This window comes from Acipenser ruthenus, chromosome 9, assembly GCF_902713425.1.
Source record: "Acipenser ruthenus chromosome 9, fAciRut3.2 maternal haplotype, whole genome shotgun sequence".
Taxonomy (NCBI): Eukaryota; Metazoa; Chordata; class Actinopteri; order Acipenseriformes; family Acipenseridae; genus Acipenser; species Acipenser ruthenus.
This window is the reverse complement of record NC_081197.1, coordinates 57,811,046-57,830,326: the sequence shown is the minus strand read 5'-3', so window position 1 is coordinate 57,830,326 and position 19,281 is coordinate 57,811,046. Positions and strand designations below refer to the sequence as shown.

Sequence of the window (19,281 nt, the reverse complement as noted above, 5' to 3'; positions counted from 1 at the left end):
TGAGATACTATATTTCATTATCTGAAAAAAGAGACTGAAAACACACAGCCTTCAACAGATTGCAAGGACAAATCCCTGTGTGTGCTACACACTACATTCTTTCTTGCCAAGAAACATATTTTAGAATGAAAGATGTCTTAACATGCTGTGGCTGGCTCCTGTTTAAAAAAAATAATAACTCCAGAAATGTGGGATACAAAATAAATGAAACATTCAAAGCACTCCCTGAAGACATTAATAATGGAATATTCTAGTAATATTATTAGGGGGTCCTTAGTGATCAAAAAGAGAACATTCCTGAAGGTATCCTACTTGGATCCCTTCATGGGTGAAGTGGTTAATATATAACTGCTGATGTACAATACAGATCCATTAATCACTATACTGAGGCCAAAAGAGTATGTCTGGCATCAATGACTAATAGCAGCAATTGAAAACAATATAGATCAAAGCTCTCCAACCTCTGTGGCTAAAAGAGCCATTAGGACTACAAAGAAGTCCTTATGGAGCCATAAGAGAAACAATAAGTTTAGTTTACTTAAAAGCTGACAGCAGAAGCAACTACACACACGTTTTAACATCACTTTTGACTGTATGTGCTTCAGCCTTCAAACACAGGTTGTCCTTGCAGTCTTTACAAACCAGTTAAAAACCTTTAATGGGACACTTTAAGGGAGCTGTGTTGTGGCTCAAGAGTCATGTATTGGACAGCCCTGATATAGCCCAGCAAATGCCCCTGTACCATGTGATGCCTTCTAAAATGCAATGATAGAATGGCACACTCATGTAGCCATGGAAACATTCTCCAATCATATTTAGAAAAAAAAGTACAAAGCGTATTGTTATCCACAGCAGCGCGACTGCCACTCAGCTGTCCTCCTGCCACTGCATTTCAATGTTCTTCTCATTTCCACTGCTGCGGTCAGTTTCTGCTTACAGAAATTAAATATTTTGGAGCAATATAATTAAGCAGTTAATAGGTGGTTGGTCTGATAGCTGGGGTCTCTAGCACAAAACAATCTGTGGCATTATAAGAATGCCTTTGAATTGACAGGCTAGGGAGCAATTCTGAGTTTCAACATCAGTCTCTCTTTAAAATCGCTCATTCCCACACATCTATTATAAGTCTGCGGAACATTATCTTTTTGAGAGCCTGGCTCGAGAGTCCATGTCAAGTATTTCATCAGTAAGCAGTGGTTTTAAGACAGGTGTAGTTCATTTGTCATCTTTTCTGTTATTGTCTAATAACAAAACAGCTGACCTCCATAGAAAACAATGGGGGAGCATTGTCCACTTGTTGTATAATTCCTAATAGATCACGAATGGCAGCCTGAGAAACCAAAATGTATATATTATTAAAATGCATGTGAATACAGGAGTCTGTGAGCTAGTAGCTGTGACAGAATGTTTCTCTGTGGAATAAAGTAGAATTATCCACATGTTGTTATTTTTTCTTAATGTCTCACATTGAGCTCATGTAATGTACAATACATCTTCACCCCTTTTGCCATTACTCTCTCACCCTATCCCTCAGGATCAGCTTTACCTGATCACCTGCACTTGACATAAAAAATGAAATCCATTTACCTCAAGCCTGTATTAGTTAATATGTGATTACTGAAAATGAATTGCACAGTAATAGAATGACCTTCCCCAAGACAGGAGCAAGAATCAATTGATCCGATGTCATAGGCGACTAAAGGAGATAGGGGAAGTGCCCAGAATAATGTCACCTTGTAGTGAGAATACAAAGTCTATCCTCTATAGCTCCAAGATGGCTGTATAATCTATTACTGTCCATTCAAACCATAAAAGTCACTTGTGTACTAGCATGTGCATCCATCTAGCTCGACTGTAAAGACAATCTATACTGTTATCACACACAAAATGAGCACGCTGAAAGATACCACTGTTAGAGAAAAAGCATTTGTATGGGAAAATGGGTCACGGGAAAGCACGTGTACCTTAGGTCGTGTTTGGCTATTAAATGTGTGTGGGATTCAATTGAACATCTTATTTTAGACATTAAAAGGGCCAGTCTTCATCTAAATTAATTCAAATCTAATGCAGTGCTTTTCAGCGGTAATAACTGTATCCGTGTCAGTGCCAGTGTGGTTGCCGATTGGCACATTATCCCAGAAAGGAATCACTGGCAGCTGCTATCATTTAAAGCTCTGCTGGTTTGAATTTTTCACTTGAGCTACCCATCACCTCTCTTCAAAGTCTTCATCAAAAATGCCATGTGTCCCTGAAATGCTTGGCTTGTTCTGTGTAAAAAAAAGCACTGTCATCCCCCCTTCCCCACTATGGTCACTCTGTGTACCCAGATTTAGGTCTTCATCAAGTCAGTTTTCAAAGCTCGCAGATCAAACTAAATGCTTGCTTGCTGATAGCTGTCTCTTAAAGTGAGTCCCACTTTCTACTTGTTCATGCATCTCAATTGTGAGGCTCCGTCTGCTCAAGTGACTGAGCTCGCTGGGGGATTTCTCTCAGAGAGTGAGAGAGAACAAAATAAGGAATCTCATTGGAAATTCTACAGAGGAACATATTCATCATTCACATTCCACTGATCAACTTCTTTTGAAGCTGAAAGAGCACAGACAGGGTAACAGCCTGAGTTTGAAACATGAAACGTGTTAGTAGCCTCAATCGAAGTTCAAATCTTCTGGTTTAAAGAATATAGTCAATAACAGTTGAGATTCACTACTCATTAGGGGTATGCAATGGATCTCTGTATTATGGCTCAAATCACTTAATCTTAAACATTGTTTTTTCATTGTTGCAGCTTGTCTTAAAGGGGTTGTAGATAATGACAGAATGAATAGATAATGACATAAGCTTTAAAAGTCTGAAATCCCCAAATAAACCTGATATGAACTAAACAAAAACATTTCACCTCTAGCCCATACATGGTGTTCTGTTATACCTAAAGTGCTGTTGAATCAGATGTACCAGAGATATACTTTACATTGCATGTCCCTCGGTATGTAGTGATGATTTTTGTATATTGCCGTTCTGCGAGAGAAATTCTGTAGAGAATTCGAATTATGTTGAAATCCTAATCAATTTGTTCACCTTAAACATTCCCCAAACGTTTGCCTGGAGAAGTTTTTAATTGTTTGATTTTATCCAACATCTGCTTCTAAAATATAAATCTGCAACACGGCTTTCCTGGTCTGGAAAGAGCAGCCTTGTTCAACAGCTTAATCAGTCAGACTCTGCCAGCTCTTCTGCTAGGCACGTCTCTGAAGCTGCTGAATGACCCACACGACACAATCATGTTCTCTGGGTTTTCATGGTGTAAAGACACACGAAGACATAGTTCAACCACATCACCACTGGGTCTCTCAGCTGCTTAACTCATCCCCTGTGTAAAGGGCTAAGCAAGAGGCTTTGTCTTAGCAAAAAGGACTGCTGTTTCCAGTTTCATATCAGCATCCCCCATGCTCTGTATGTGGGGCAGCCTATTATAATTCATAGCTGATTCCAAGGGACACCTTTTTGCCCTTGTAATGCAGGAAAAAGGTTAATGATGATCTGTGGTGCTGTACCCTGCCCTCCACAAATATGGGATCATGTAATGAGCATTGCATTATGTGCCAGAAAAGAAGTGCCGAGTGTCTGGACAGAAGTCATAAAAAAGGTACATTTCATGGTGGTACTGTTTACTATTTCACATTTTCACAGCTTGCCAGTATGTATTTTTTTTCAGTGCTGTTAAAAACATTATATGTTGAAATATAAGTTAAATATTGAGACTTAGCATTATAACTCTCTGACATCTTTTTTTTTTTGTTTTACTGTTTAGATTTCCATTGAAAGTAAAATATAATACTCTTCTATTTTCTTCATTATATTTAGGGCTTCTGTTTTTCAGTTTTTATTAATTGTATTTTTCGGTGCTTATTTTTAGCTATTTTCGAGTTTTATGTAAATCGTTTTTTTCAGGGCTTTCGTTTTTGATATACTGTGTGAAATTAGTGTTTTCGGTTACTTTCCAAAATGCTTGAGCACTTTTTTTTTCTGTCAGAATATATAACAGTAGTAACTCGACAGTACTTGCACACTTAAATTGAACCTTGTTTCCTTTGCTGTCTTCCACAACAAAATCCCTATGGCCATGGACACATTCTTCTGGGGTTTTGTGTGTAGGCATTTTTTTTTACATTTCACTACAATTCTGTTTTAAATCCTCTGTATCTTCATTGTAATACAGCTTTAAATCCCGCTAACAAGCCTCCATCCTGATTGTAATCTCCTTTTAAATCTCGCAAGCGGAGTCTCGAATAGAAATGTAGGAATGTGCTGTCACTCAGTTGTTAGGGTGGATTTAAAGTACTCAGAACGAATCACTGATAGATGCAAGTCAGGAAGGCGGGACATTGCCCAGCAGCACTGGGAAATGTATTTATTATAATTTTTGTAATAGGTTTTATTTTTTAATGGGAAAAGGGTAAAGTCAACATGAATTGATTAACCATTTCCACAGTTTTTCCGGTGTTTCCCGGTGTTTATTGGCCACCGATTTATCCACCAATTTCATTTTTTTTTTTTGTATCGGGTGTGTTTTATCGGGTTTTATCGGTTGAAACCAAAAATCAGAAGCCCTGATTATATTACATTTGTGATATTGAGTTTTATTGTCAGTGTTCTAGGAAAGCTGCTTCTAGTTATATCTGCCTAATATGTTGATTAATTGGTTGAAACCATGCCTGCAAACTTACTGATGACTAGGAATTGTGCAGTGGGGGTAGTGTGTTTTGTGTAAAGTAGTATATTTGAGTATATTGGCCTATATACCATTTTACATAGAGATTTTTTTTCCAGAGCCCTAACCATCTGCATGAATTACAATAAAAATCACATATTCATTCTGATTACCATAGTGTGAAGCACTACATTTAGTGTGCGCCATAATATGCCAAGTATCCCGCGTGATAATGAATTAAATTGCAACAGTAAATACGGCATCATTAACGTGCACATTAATTGCAATTATCGCACACCATAAAGTTTAACGTCCTTTCGTAAATGAGGCCCATAGTCCCTTTCAGCATCACAGCTATTGGCACCTTTAGTATCATGTATATGAAATTATATTAGAACTCGATATTAATATCTCTTATTGCCATAACCGTTTTGGTGTATTTTTTAGATTTTACTTGGTTTTGGATGCTTCATAATGTTAAAGGTTACAATGCTTGTGTACTATAACTGAATAATAAGTAGGCCTGTAAAGTTAAGTTACCATACGAGAAAGGCATTTTGATCTAGAATAAAAAAATACAAAATAAAAAACTCTGCAAAATACTGTTTTCACTCCAGGGTTTACAGAAGCCTGAAGCTATCTAGGTGGGACTGAAAAACAATCTGCCAGCATTTGTGAGCGGTGTGCATCCCATCTGTGAATGCCTGCAGTGATATTTACTGAGATGTCCTTGGAGACCCCACAAAGACCTCATCAGTGGTTCTTTCCAACTTTTTAGACATGACAATTGGATAAAACGAGGCCAATGGACTCCGGTAGCAACGTTTGCCCTTGTATAGCTTTGAGTGAAAAGACATTCACACATCCCCACCTTCATATTTTATATTGATATTATTACAACTTCGGAAATGTATGTACAGTATTGTATAGGAAAATAATTTCCAACACTTGTAGTTTGTATTACGCTAATAACTATTGTGCTAAACATCTGCTTTTAGTTATACATAAATATGTCAAATGTCAAGAAATAATGAAAAGCTAATATTTATTATAAACTATGTTCTTTCATGTTTAAACAATACTTATTAGCTTTATTGTTGAGAAAAATATTCATATAAGTGGTTATAATGCCAACTCGGATTGGAGCTTTTTGCATGGAAAATATAAGGGTGTCTATACTTTTTGGCACCACCGCATATCAAAGTCAGTCATACTGTTTAATCCTATTGCTGACTTTTAAGGCTCTGCATGGGTTAGCGCCAAGCTATATCTGCCAGCTTCTGGTACCAGAAACCCCAATGCGCAGACTTCGATCCTATGATTCCGGTCTACTGAAGGTACCAATAACTAATGGGTGATCTTTCAGGGACAGAGCCTTTTCATGTCGAGCCCCAAGGCTGTGGAACGACCTCCCGAAGGTCAAAAGGGATAATGACTCTGTAACCTCTTTTAAATCTAAGTTGAAAACACATTTTTATTCAATGGCTTTTATTGTATGAACAAATTGTTACAGTATGTTTTATTGTTTTTTGTTTTATTGTTCAGCGCTTTGAGATGCACATGAAAGGCGCTATATAAAATAAAGATTATTATTATTATTATTATTATTATTATTATTATTATTATTATTATTATTACTACTCATAATACAGCTTAGCAGATCCCTTTTAAAGTGTGTGGTTGGAATGGGCTCTGCTCACACTTCAAAGGGTTATTTACAAAACGTCTATTAAAGATGTAAAGGTAAAGATTACATGTTTTATAACCTTATATTGCTGTAGACTTGTTAAAACAGTACAGGGAGTGAAGGACAGTCCTACAGAAATGGCAATAGAAATCACAGCATTGGAGCTGACACAGTGTGTTTATCTTTGTGCTGAAGAGTCTGCAATCAGTACAACATCCAAGTGATTCTAGTTATAGAATTGATCCTGCTTTAAAATGGCTTAGCTGGCCTTTTTTAAAAGTTTGAAATCATACTGAAAACAGTGATTAAGCCTATATGCTAGACACTATTATGTTGATTGATTTTTCACCAATTACAGGCCTGACAAGGTTAATGTGTTGCACTCTGATCTCTAATGAGAAATTAACTTCTGATGAGGCTCTTCTAAATAAAAATCCTATTTCAATTGCAAGTCATTTTGGTACTGTATTATTAAAGCAAATGTGAAACAAAGTGAAGGGTGATTTAACTTGGGGCCTTGCAATATTAGTCATCTATTCTAATGCATTCTGCATACCTCCGGGACACAATTTATAAAGGATTTGTTAGCCTTTAAAAAGACTGCATAGTTGCTTTTGAACAGATGAAATCACAGGTTTAATTCAATGCATTGAGTCCAGTGATAGATTTAAAGTTATGGTAGCCGTATTAGTCCATTGATGATAGATACAGAGAAGGAGACGTGATACCTTTTATTGGAGTAACTAAACAAAAATGAATCACCAGCTTTCAAGACCTCAAAGGTTTCTTCTTTATTTTTTATTTGACAAACTTTCAACCCCTGTTACTAAGGATGTCTAGACTGTGTCTAAAATCCAGAGTTTAGCAGAGCTGTCTGTCTGGTAACTGCACACTTGAATACAGGGACTGTACTTGATATTGATTGTAGATAGGGGCACCACGTCATTATATAAGCCCTGGCTGCTGAAGTAGCCTGATTTCAAACTTCAAAACAAAATCACATAACATAGTTACATAAGGTAGTCAGACTGCTACAGGATTTTAAAGGAGATTGGTTTGGGGATGTTTAGCTCCTTTCTTTTTATGTTCCATCTATCAGGGCTACAGCCTCTTAAGAACAACGGAGACCTTTTACAGTATGCAAGCAAGTACTGTAGGGCTAGGGCGTTGCTTTGAACTGCTGGCAGCATTCTGTCTATATTAAGAGAGACGAGTTAACTAATTGCACTAAAAGCAGTAGTAATTCATTTGCATTTCTTTATAGTTACAAAGAGAGCTTTGATCTCGTATTGTGTGTTATTCAAATGTAAAGATCTATAGGGTTCAGATTTTCTTCCAATAACGCTGGCTCAAGTCCACAATCCTTAATGGAAATGTCCTAGTAAACACACACAAGTCAAGTCATTAGGTCCAACGTCTTCTACAGTGATAGGCTGAGACAGACTCTCTGTCGTGATAAAATAAGATACATTAAACACACCTGCACAACCTTAATATTTCTTAAAGATCATTCAAACATTTGATGATCCATAGTTAGAAGAATCGCAATGTTTACTGACAAAGCATCTCTTTTCAACCACTTCTAAAAGCTGAACTTAGAAAATGATTATTTGGGGTGTGCAGCTTTGCTTTCTGTCTCCACTGAAAGCTGATTTTGTATTGAGATTTCCAAATGCACAAACTCACAGTTGCTACAGGTGTACAGAGTGAAGAGATTTCTTTATTTTAAACCAGTTTTTTGTTGGCATCGTTAAAAAAGGAATTAAATATTATGAACATGTGTAATGTATAAGGAAGCCCTTTAATAGCTTTAATTTGGTGTTTCACATATAACAGTTATGAACAATCCACGATTACATGTCAGAGATTGTATTTACTGATGTGTGCAGAAAATAATACTGTTTTTCTCTGTTGAGAATCATTTGAACTCTTGCACCTGATTCTGTGATTCAGCGAGTGTGACAAGGCAACACAAAAATAATCAGTTCACCTTAAATAAACTATGCAGCTCATATTTATATGGAATTCTGCCTGGGGCTGGAATTTGATATTTAAGGTTATAGGGTTAAATTCTTGTTCAGGGGGAAGGAGATAGACGAACTAGGTTGAACAGGAACACATCTCTACTGTAGATGCACTAATGTCAGCCCCTTCTTTTATTTCAGTAAAAGGGTCTGATTCGTGAAAACTGTAACTTAAGTTCACTCCCAAAAGGATTTCTCTGATGCCATGTAAGAGAAACCGCAAACTGGAAAGCCGCACAGTTTTCGTAGCTTCTCAGAATGTACATCTGCCTCAGCATTAGGGTTAATCTACCCGCTTGTTCCAACCACGTTCTTAATTACTCAAGTGAACAATTAAAGATGTGGATGGAACAAGCCCTTGAACTGCTCGATTGAATAATGAATGGTATTGTTGGAACAAAGTCTTGGACTGAAAGAACCACAGTCCTGTGTGTATTAATACACATTTCTAGCAGTTACAATACTTATTCTTCCTCAAACACACACCGCTATAGACGTGACTCACATTTTGTGAATTGATGCTAGCGATTGGAAATGTTTGTGTTCTGCTAAATAAAGAGGTGGCTTTTTATGAGAAGAGTCTGGTGCGTGTATGGTATTCTTCATAGAACTAACAAGAATGTATAACAGCTTGGGTCCTTAACAATGTTTAACAAGGGGGGATGCACTTTCCAATGATTTCCCTCTAGCATATTTGATAGATTACTTTTCATCAACTAAATATGTAAATCACATTCATCCACAGCTCTAGTCTGATCACCTTTGCTCAGTTTTCCCCACCCTGCAACAGCAAAATGCAAATCCCCACATTCACATACCAATGGCACTGCTCAATTAATATTAACATAGTTCTGTCCAACTGTGATTTTTGGCAGGTTGCTAGGTGCAGGTGCAAAGAAAATGACATGTATCTTAGTCTTACCCCATTTAATGGGTATGTTTTCCATCCAAGCTCTCCCAGCACAGACGTGGTATCAAGCAGCACAACTGGAAACAAAAGAAATAACATTAGCATGTTTTAAAAGCACAGTAACAAGCCATTTAAATATCTACCCTGGGCTCAATTTGGTTTCTCAGATTACATTTTACAGAAGGCGTTTTTAGCAGCACCCGCAAGGTGTCCTTGGTGTTTGTCCTTGCAAATAAACATGATACCAAAGAAGACTTAGTTCTTAAGAAACCATTTATTCCAGCATAATTGTGTTACCCAAAAAAAATTTTTTTAAATCTGCACTGGGAGAACGATATCCTTTTTTTATTTTAGATTCATTGTCTCCAAAACATTTTAAGAATGCATAATGTGCATGGTAATTTTCTGAAGCAACAACTGTAATATTAGTTTATGTTAAATGTACTTAAAGTGACACTATCCAAGAGCAAAAAAAGTATTGCATGCTTTAATGTTGAAGGAGTTGAGCTAGATAAGCACATGGGCTTTTGTATGTGGGATCTTTTTAGATAAAAGAGTTGAAGAGTATGTTAAAATCTGTTAGAAATATGGGGCAGAAGTCTGCCAAAAGCATTTGTAATATTTCACTTGTATTAATCTACTCCTGATTTGGTATTCTCAGTAGACTGTTATAGGCATTAGTAAATTAACATATGAGTAGACCATCTAAAATGCATCTAACGAAATGTTTATTGGGAAGTATATATTGTTATTTATGAGGTATATCAAAATGATGAATTGAATAATCTCCTGGCTACAGTAGGGCAGTGACAACTGTCAATCTCAAGGTTGAGAACCAATCAGTCTCATAACAAGCAGAGGAAATTTAGCAAATAAAATGGAACAGGGCTCTTCTAGATGTGTAAATGAGCAGGTATTTGATAATAAAAAATGTGCTTATGCAAGCTTAATAATTAGAAAGTACTAATATGGTCTGCAAAATCTGTGTTGCAATCCATGGAAACAATTGGCAGCATAGGGTACTAATGCTTATGTATACGGCTTATCCATATTCTGTGTGGCATCACAGCGAACCCGCTGGGAGAACAGGCAGCGAATGGTTTATTGTCAAATTGTCTGTTGACCACGCATATGAGAAACCCTGTGCAGAATGTGCTTGAGGGATAAACTAAGTTGATAGCCTGTTGATCCCTTTTTTTTCTCTGCAGCACTTGGGGCATAATTTGCTTTGGATCCTCATTAGTAGATCAGTTCCGCTATTAAAATGATTTGCAGAGACCACATTTTGCCAGCTTAAAATCCAAACTGAAACTGACAGACCGAATTAAAATCAGTTTGATCTCGGTCTGCAACAGGTGGAAACAATTGTGGCTGATTTCAACAGGCTTTCAACTTGGTTGTTGTGGAATATGAACAGAGAGCACTTCACCCTGGGTTCAAATAGCATTATATATGTTATGAACCGTTGCCGAAATCGGGCAGTTGCCGTAATGCCCGGGCAGTTGGCAAAGTGCCCAGCTGCAGCGGGCAGATGCCGAATTAGCTTCGAATTGTATGTAATTTCTGATGGCGAAGAAAGACTTTAGTGCATCCTGTTGTAACAAATGAAAGGCTAATGAAAAGTAACATAGCAGTGTTCATCCTCTGGGTATCTACTGCAGTTCTAAATAATAGTTTGTCAGTCAAATAACTTTATTTAATCATTAGACCGACTGAAATGATTAATTAATGTTGCTATGATAAATTAGTTTTGGCACTGCATTCTTCCTGTATTCTAACTATATTTAATTGGGTGGCTTTTACACATTTAAACTTAACTGTGATTATTAGTCTCTTGCTGATATTGCATGATCTCTCATTCAAACAACGCAACTCTGCTCTGAAATTTGTATTGTATTACTGCAATAAGGATAAAATAAAACATTGTTGCATTTTAATCTGGACTTGTCCCCCCCCCCACCCACTACTTAATCTAACCTCTATATCTAACCCATGATGAAAATAAACTGTGCATTAATTTTTTGTTTAGTTCTGTTGCTATAACGTTGTCAGAAAGTATTTGAGTTATTTAAATATAAATTGCAACGGGTGGCTTGGTGGCGCTTAAAGGCAACAAAGGTAATTCACTTTCTATTTGTATTCTACTGTATCTGTTAAAAATCTTTCTTCAGGTGGCTGTGGGCAGTTGACCAGCCAGGGCAAATGTCATAAAATTCAAAGCTAATTCAGCATCTGTCCACTGCAGCTGGGCACTTCGCCAACTGCCAGGCATTACGACAACTGCCCGATATCGGCAACGGGCATAGCACATGTTTATTATAAGTTAAACAGTCAAAATAGGTGAACCAATGCAAAGTGGGTTTTTAACGGTTGATGTAATTACAGAACTATGGAACCCTGTGCCTTGTTCTGATTCGCTGTGACTTATGAGTTCTACATATAGTTCCTCAAGGCATATTCAAAGTAAGTGTGGTCACCATTCCTGTAATCTTTGCTGACTATAAATGAGTCATTTCTGGTCCACTTGGGCTGCTTTATATAAATAAATAAACAAATTGCCCATCAGCACTTTGAAGGCTGACCACCAAATCAATGCTCATTGGACGTGATTATGCTTGAAATATGTCTGGGGAATTTGGGAATGGAACATATGCAGGGTCTGAATAATTGAAGAACCGAAGAATTAGGGGAACTCCTTGGGGTATCAATTATATTTTACAGGTTTTATATAAATCATTTAAATAAAAAGTTTGGGAGCGCATCCAAGACCTTTTGCTGAACTTAATAAGATTGTTATTAAAAAGATGTGTGCATTATGGCACCTAAAAATGTTTTGACATCGATTCTGGAAAGGAATATTCAACTGTAAAAATCTTTACAAATGGTTAATATCTCTGAACTAGAAAGTTTAGTTCAGTGCACACATCTCAACATGTTATTGATGAACGAATAGAGGTCAACAAAAAGGGTCTTCCCTGTCATCTTAGTGCACTTTGATGATTTAAGTGATAACGATAGGGCACATTGGGTGTAAAAGGACATAATACCGGAGACAGAATCAAGATTTCTATCAAAGGAAGGAGACAGTTGTCTCTTAGTACACTACAAGTACCCATTAGTTATGGCTGTTATATAAAAAGTGTTTCGTTCTTTCCTTTTTTATGGTCACAGATTTGACAGTTAAAGATTGTTACTCACTGGCTTCGTAACAGAGATCTGTGCTGGTTTTCTGAACTGACCATGCTAGTCTTCTGGGTATTAACCTAGGACCACTGTACTTCATTTCCAATAGGTCCCTACAAATGAGTTTTTGCTACTGTCATTTAGTACCACTCTCCCACTAGACTGCATACATTTGTAAAAGTAAATGGTGTGTGCGATCATGGGTAAGTGTGGAAATGGCCATTTATGATCTCTCCATCTCTATTTAACCCTGTTATGGATGATGAATGTGTCATTTCCTGGGTCTCATGGGATTCATCTATTTTTGATCTTTATCAATAAAACATGTCAAATTCCTGAGGCCACTCATTTTTCAAGTCCTGCTAAGTTAAAGCAACAGAGCTAATTTTCTTCTTAGGGCCTCAGTTCCACAAGTCATTTCACGTTTCACTACAAGTTTAATGAATGATTCTGCCAAAAGCTTTGGTTTCTACATGTCTAAACTACAGGTACCATTTGTCATCTTTGTTTCCACTCAGGCATAAACATTCAAGTAATATCTATTTCACATTATAGCATACCTGTTATGAACATTATGATGTTAAACATTTTCTATTCTATTCTATTCTATTCTATTCTATTCTATTCTATCGTACATGTCATGTACTTTTAGATTCCTCATACTAATTTATAGGTCACACTGGCGTAAAAGCTGTTCCCCCATTTTTGAGACTTTAATTTTAGGAAAACACCTTTTTTGTGTCTGTGGCGGTGAAACCCCACCCCTCTGTGTATTTTGTGTTTTATGTGGTGTTTTATTGTTTATATGTATGTATGTAGTGGTGCACGGAGTGTGGGTTATGTAGCATGGGTGATTTAAAATGTATATTTGTATGTGGCCACAGGGATTGCAAAAATGAGTTCACATGCAGAGTAAAGTGTGTATTTGTATGTGGCCACAGGGATTGCACAAATGAGTTCACGTGCAGACTGTATAAAAGGAGCATGAACCACTCACTCAGAGTTGGGTGTTCGGTGAGGAATTACAATTGTATTCATGCTGACTTTAAATCAGCACATTACTTGTTTGGGGTTTGTCTCACTGTGTTTGTTTTGGGTTTGCCTCACCGTGTTTGTTTTGGATTTGTCTCACCGTGTTTGTTTTGGGTCTGTCTCACCGTGTTCGTCTCACCGTGTTTGTTTAGGGTTTGCCTCACCGTGTTTGTTTTGGGTTTGTCTCACAGTGTTTGTTTTGGGTTTGTCTCACCGTGTTTGTTTTGGGTTTGTCTCACAGTGTTTGTTTAGGGTTTGTCTCACCGTGTTTGTTTTGGGTTTGTCTCACCGTGTTTGTTTGGGGTTTGTCTCACCGTGTTTGTTTTGGGTTTGTCTCACTGTGTTTGTTTTGGGTTTGTCTCACCGTGTTTGTTTTGAGTTTGTCTCACCGTGTTTGTTTTGAGTTTGTCTCACCGTGTTTGTTTTGTGTTTGTCTCACCGTGTTTGTTTTGAGTTTGTCTCACAGTGTTTGTTTTGGGTTTGTCTCACCGTGTTTGTTTTGAGTTTGTCTCACTGTGTTGTTGGGGTTTGTCTCACAGTGTTTGTTTTGAGTTTGTCTCACCGTGTTTGTTTTGAGTTTGTCTCACTGTGTTGTTGGGGTTTGTCTCACAGTGTTTGTTTTGAGTTTGTCTCACCGTGTTTGTTTTGGGTTTGCCTCACCGTGTTTGTTTTGGGTTTGTCTCATCGTGTTTGTTTTGGGTCTGTCTCACCGTGTTTGTTTTGTGTTTGTCTCACCGTGTTTGTTTTGAGTTTGTCTCACAGTGTTTGTTTTGTGTTTGTCTCACCGTGTTTGTTTTGAGTTTGTCTCACTGTGTTGTTGGGGTTTGTCTCACAGTGTTTGTTTTGAGTTTGTCTCACCGTGTTTGTTTTGGGTTTGTCTCACCGTGTTTGTTTTGAGTTTGTCTCACTGTGTTGTTGGGGTTTGTCTCACAGTGTTTGTTTTGAGTTTGTCTCACCGTGTTTGTTTTGGGTTTGCCTCACCATGTTTGTTTTGGGTTTGTCTCATCGTGTTTGTTTAGGGTTTGTCTCACCGTGTTTGTTTTGAGTTTGTCTCACTGTGTTTGTTTTGGGTTTGCCTCACCGTGTTTGTTTAGTGTCTGTATGTTTTGGCCAATGTGACATTTATTGTAGTGTCTCGGTGTTCAGTTTTGTTTAAATCTTTTATTTATAATAAAACTTGTGCACCAGCGCATTCAACACCAGGACTGTTGTCTGTCTAACCTCCTTGTCTGACATCGCCAACAGCCATTCTGGTCACAGTGTTTAAAATACTTTTTTTTACAATTGATTGTTTTATTCCTACATGTTCAACACCGATAAATAAAGAAATGTGCAAGTTTAGTTTCGAAATAACCCTTGTTTGCAATATTTTATTCCATTAATATTTTACAGTGTTGTTTTTCGTTTTTAGTTAAACTTCTAGAAACTATTCTGTTTTTCAAATTTCTAAACAATTGATTCAAGTAAATGTAGGTGCAATGTCAAAATAAATCAAAATATAGATATAATCCTACAGCAGTACTGTCAATTCGAGTAGTAACAGTGTAAACCACTGATAAATGGTATTTGAATGGATTCATAGTAATAATTAACAGAGTGTAAAATCAAATTACACATCCTACATCACATCTGTACTAACCTATTTTATTTGAGCTTATCAAGTACCCACACACTTCAAGAACATATCTGCTTTGCTTTACTGAACAGTTTCAGCTGCATTGTCTTTTACAAATGTGTTGTATTGATTCAAATTTAAAAGAAAATATCAATTAAAAAGCAACAAAAAAACAATACACTAAACAGTGCACCTTCTAATAACCAGTAAAGAAAACATCTTACAAAACGTTGTACAAAACAAAACGTTTTGTACAACGTTTTTTACAGTATTTCAATTTTCATTAAACTCCAGTAGAAAAATGTATATGCCCATTTATATATGTAGTCCTTAAATATTCTCAATGTGGGATTGATCATGAAATATTCTAAATACAGACAGTGAATTGATTTTTAAATCTATATGGTTACAGGATGGCAAACTTCAGTGTAAGAGGGAATATTAGCAGAGTTACTGACACCTGCCATTCAATAACTCTTGCAATGGTTAATATATAAGTTACATTAATAACTTTGTCCATTCAAACAAACTCTTAGTCCACTGGCATTTCCATTATAAAGAGGGAAAAGGATGATGAAGGGGCTGAGATATGCTGCCAGTTGTCATGTCACTTGAATCTGATGCATGAATATCAATGACTGCAACAACACTCATGTGGGTTAATGCAATAACATTTTACCTCTGAAGACCTCATCTAAAATCCATTTTGTAGTATTTCTTTTGACATTTATTATTTTCATATTAATACAGAGGTACAAAAGTAGCAGTAAGTCTTTTTTTGTCAGGTCTCTTCGTGCAAATCTGTGCAGATACAGCATCCTTACTGCAATTGGCTTTTACAGCTCAGTAGTACTGGCATGTGGTGTAACTCTGTAGCCTACACACCAGTTAAGAGCCCTCTGTTGAACAACATGTGTATGCTCACTCAAGGATCAATGCAACAGATATGTTACAGACAATTGTAAAGGGAGCCACCCTCAATTGAAAAGGTGGCCTTGTCTTAAGTTTGGGAGAAAAAAATCATAGCGTACATACCAGTGAAAACTGTGCTGAATACTGTTCACTTTGATATACACCTGTTACGTATCTAGTCCAGACTTTGTGACATCCCTACGAGATGGACTAATAAAGTACACTTCTGAAATACAGCATACAGCTGCAAAGGAGGTGGGGAGCTGGATGAAGCAAAATACTTTTGCCTGAGATGAGAGGCAACACATTCTATGCTGGGAAGGTTTTTGTGCTGCACTTATAATTCTTACTTTTTTAGCTAGACTGAACTAGATTGGTGACTGACTTTTTCTTGCAGCAGTAGCATTTCCATGATTAACAGAAATGAGGAAAGTTTGTCTGCTTTTATTCTTGAATCTTAAACAAATTGCTGAAATGAACAATTGAACAGTACAAGTAGTGACCCGGAGCTACACAGATTCTTTAAAGATAACATGCAATTGTATCATAAACGAAGCTGCGCTACTGTTCAGGGTTAACGAGAAGAAGTTAAAACTGAAAGCTGGTATTTTGCAATAGCATGCACTTCAAATGTAAATCCAAATTATGAAAATAACTGCAGTGATTGCATTATGTTATTAATGGTGCAGTGTACAGTATGGTCTTAAAAAATAAAACAAATGTAATTTCATGAGGCTGTAATAAGCAATCCATTTTTTTGCCTTAGTTTTGATCTCTCTCTCTCTCTCTCTCTATTCCCAATAAACACCGGAGCAACGTGGATGAGGGATGCAACAGACAGGCTTTTGTGGAAGAATTTTAGGGAGGCCTTCATCCAGCAGTGGATTGAAAAAACAAACCTAAATTAATTCCTTGTATTGTAAAAATGTTGAATAAGTGGAATGCTAAATCAGATCATGAAAAAAGAAAAGTCCTGCCCAGAGTTTTACAGAGACCAAGATACAAACAGCACCACCCATCTTGGACAATGGGCTATAAACTATATTATGCCAGCGACAGTGAGACAGCTGTGTCTTGATTTACACAAATACAGAGAAATCTTCAGGATTGTCTAGCATGTTAAAAACCCTTGTCTGGTTGTGAGATAAGTAACAGATTTTGGAGCAGAGAATTAAAACAAAAGTCTGTCGTTGAGATATGGGGGCATGTAATGCAATCTCTATACACCCTGCTCTCTTCCAGGCATAAAGGGTGTCATTATTAATTGAATCTCCACAACACTGGGTGCTCAGAAATCTATGAACTGAGGAGCACAGGCTAGTCAGACGCTCCTTAAACTGAAATTATGAATATGTTGGATAAAGAATACAAAATGAAATTAAAACTTTTCTGCTCCATTAAGCTGTGCAAAAGGATTAAAACCAAAGTCTATGTTTTAGAATTGCATTTTGTAGTGGGATCACTGTTGTTCATTATTCTTGTACTGAAAGTCTAGCAAGTGGATTTTAAAAGTAAGCACCCAAGCTCCAGATGGGAAATTCCACTAGTGGTATCTGTGTTACTTGCACAATATTTTGCTTTGCATGGCCTCATAGTTGCAGAGTATTGATATTACTGGATTCAAATTAAGAAGTATGTGTAAATCATTGTGGTGGGTATCCTTCCAATGTTATATTACTCAATACAAAATGCTACCCCATCAACATCATTGCAACCCTAACCCCGTCGGCTGGTGGTTCAATATATTTGTGATGCAGCAATTCAACTCAGATCCCAGTCGCCTGGTTTTCCAATGTAGCATGCTCGATGAGCTCTAATAAAGCAGATTGACTGATCAAGAATCAAACATTTCAGTAAGGAAAACATCATTTATATTATATAAATATGTGTATGGCTTTACATCTTCATATATCAGTCTAAAGAACAAATATTATTTTTAAAAAAAGCAACGGATTGGCTGGAAGCCTGATTAACAGCATTACAAAACGGCAAACCTCACCGCTTGCTTTTGAACGTCGTGGATCGAGTTAATGCATTTCATCACACAGCTGCAACTCTAGCCGATACGATAACCAAATGACTGATTAGTGTTTGAAAAAAATCATTTCAAGCCATGTGCACCCATGAAATGAAAAATGCACTTACTACTGCTGAGTATATGTGATACATTCACATGGACTGTGCTGAAAAGGAAAGTGCAGCTTCCCCACTAAGCATCAATAGCCAGTCATGCTGCAGAGTAGACGGGTCTATTCAACAGGCAAAATATACACTACAAGAAAGACTATACCTCCTGGGTAGCTTTTCATATAACCACTTGTTGATTTCGAGCACGTCTAGTGCAATCACTACAAACTCACCCCAGGAACGTCAGGCATCACTGAAAATAATGCAGTACAAGATTAGTGCTTGTCTGAGTTCTGAACTCAGGTGCAGTCGGTAAAGACCAAAAGGAGCCGTATAGCATTAAAAAGACAGGGTAGGTCACTCCTCTGTTCTATCTCTCACTGACATCTTAAATGCTTGGGGAAAGATGAAGAGACAGCCAAGCAGTAATCACACATGCGTCTCTAGCACAGCTCTTTCAAGCAAAATGTACAAGCATTGCACATTGTGCTACTCTTTAAATCCTCTTAGCTTGTGTGTTTACAAGTTAGAAGAATACAAATAAGAAGAACAATGAGTTTAATTTGTGAATATTTGTTTATTTGATACTGTTCTCAAAGAGCACTATTTCCTTTTTGAATTAGATACAATAAATAACACACTGGTTTAACCATTCCTTGGGGAATTCAATGATAATGGAAATGCAGTATCCTCCATCTTCATAAGCACCTAAAAGTGACAATATTTTATTCTAAAGTACCTTTCTAGCACTACTGTATGTGCTGGTCCATTTATACTGGCAAGAAAGCAGCGGTTAATGATAATACATTAAGATACAGTAGAAGAGCTTTCAATAGGCTGTGTTCCATAAAAGCATAGGCTAGCTAGAGCATGCTTTAGTTAATTAAATATATGTACAAAAAGAGATACAAACAGAATGTCATTGGCTTTGTTTCCATGGTAATGAATGAATGTCAGTTGGACACATTTTCAGTACATTATTTATGAGATTAAAGATGTAGTTTCCTATGCTTGTACAGATTAACTTTTAATTTCTAATGCATTTTCCCAACTTTGAAAGTCTCTGATGACAACTCTCTCCTC

General features: G+C 37.0%; 1 protein-coding gene across 1 annotated transcript in view; it reads right to left on the bottom strand.

Annotated features, from left to right (window-relative positions):
- LOC117405806 (ephrin type-A receptor 6-like) overlaps positions 1-19,281 on the bottom strand; it is a 210,649-nt gene that overhangs the window by 177,081 nt on the left and 14,287 nt on the right. The window contains exon 2 of the mRNA XM_059030320.1: positions 9,342-9,406. Coding sequence (XP_058886303.1) covers positions 9,342-9,406 — 65 coding nt within the window. The remainder of the gene's footprint in view (positions 1-9,341; positions 9,407-19,281) is intronic.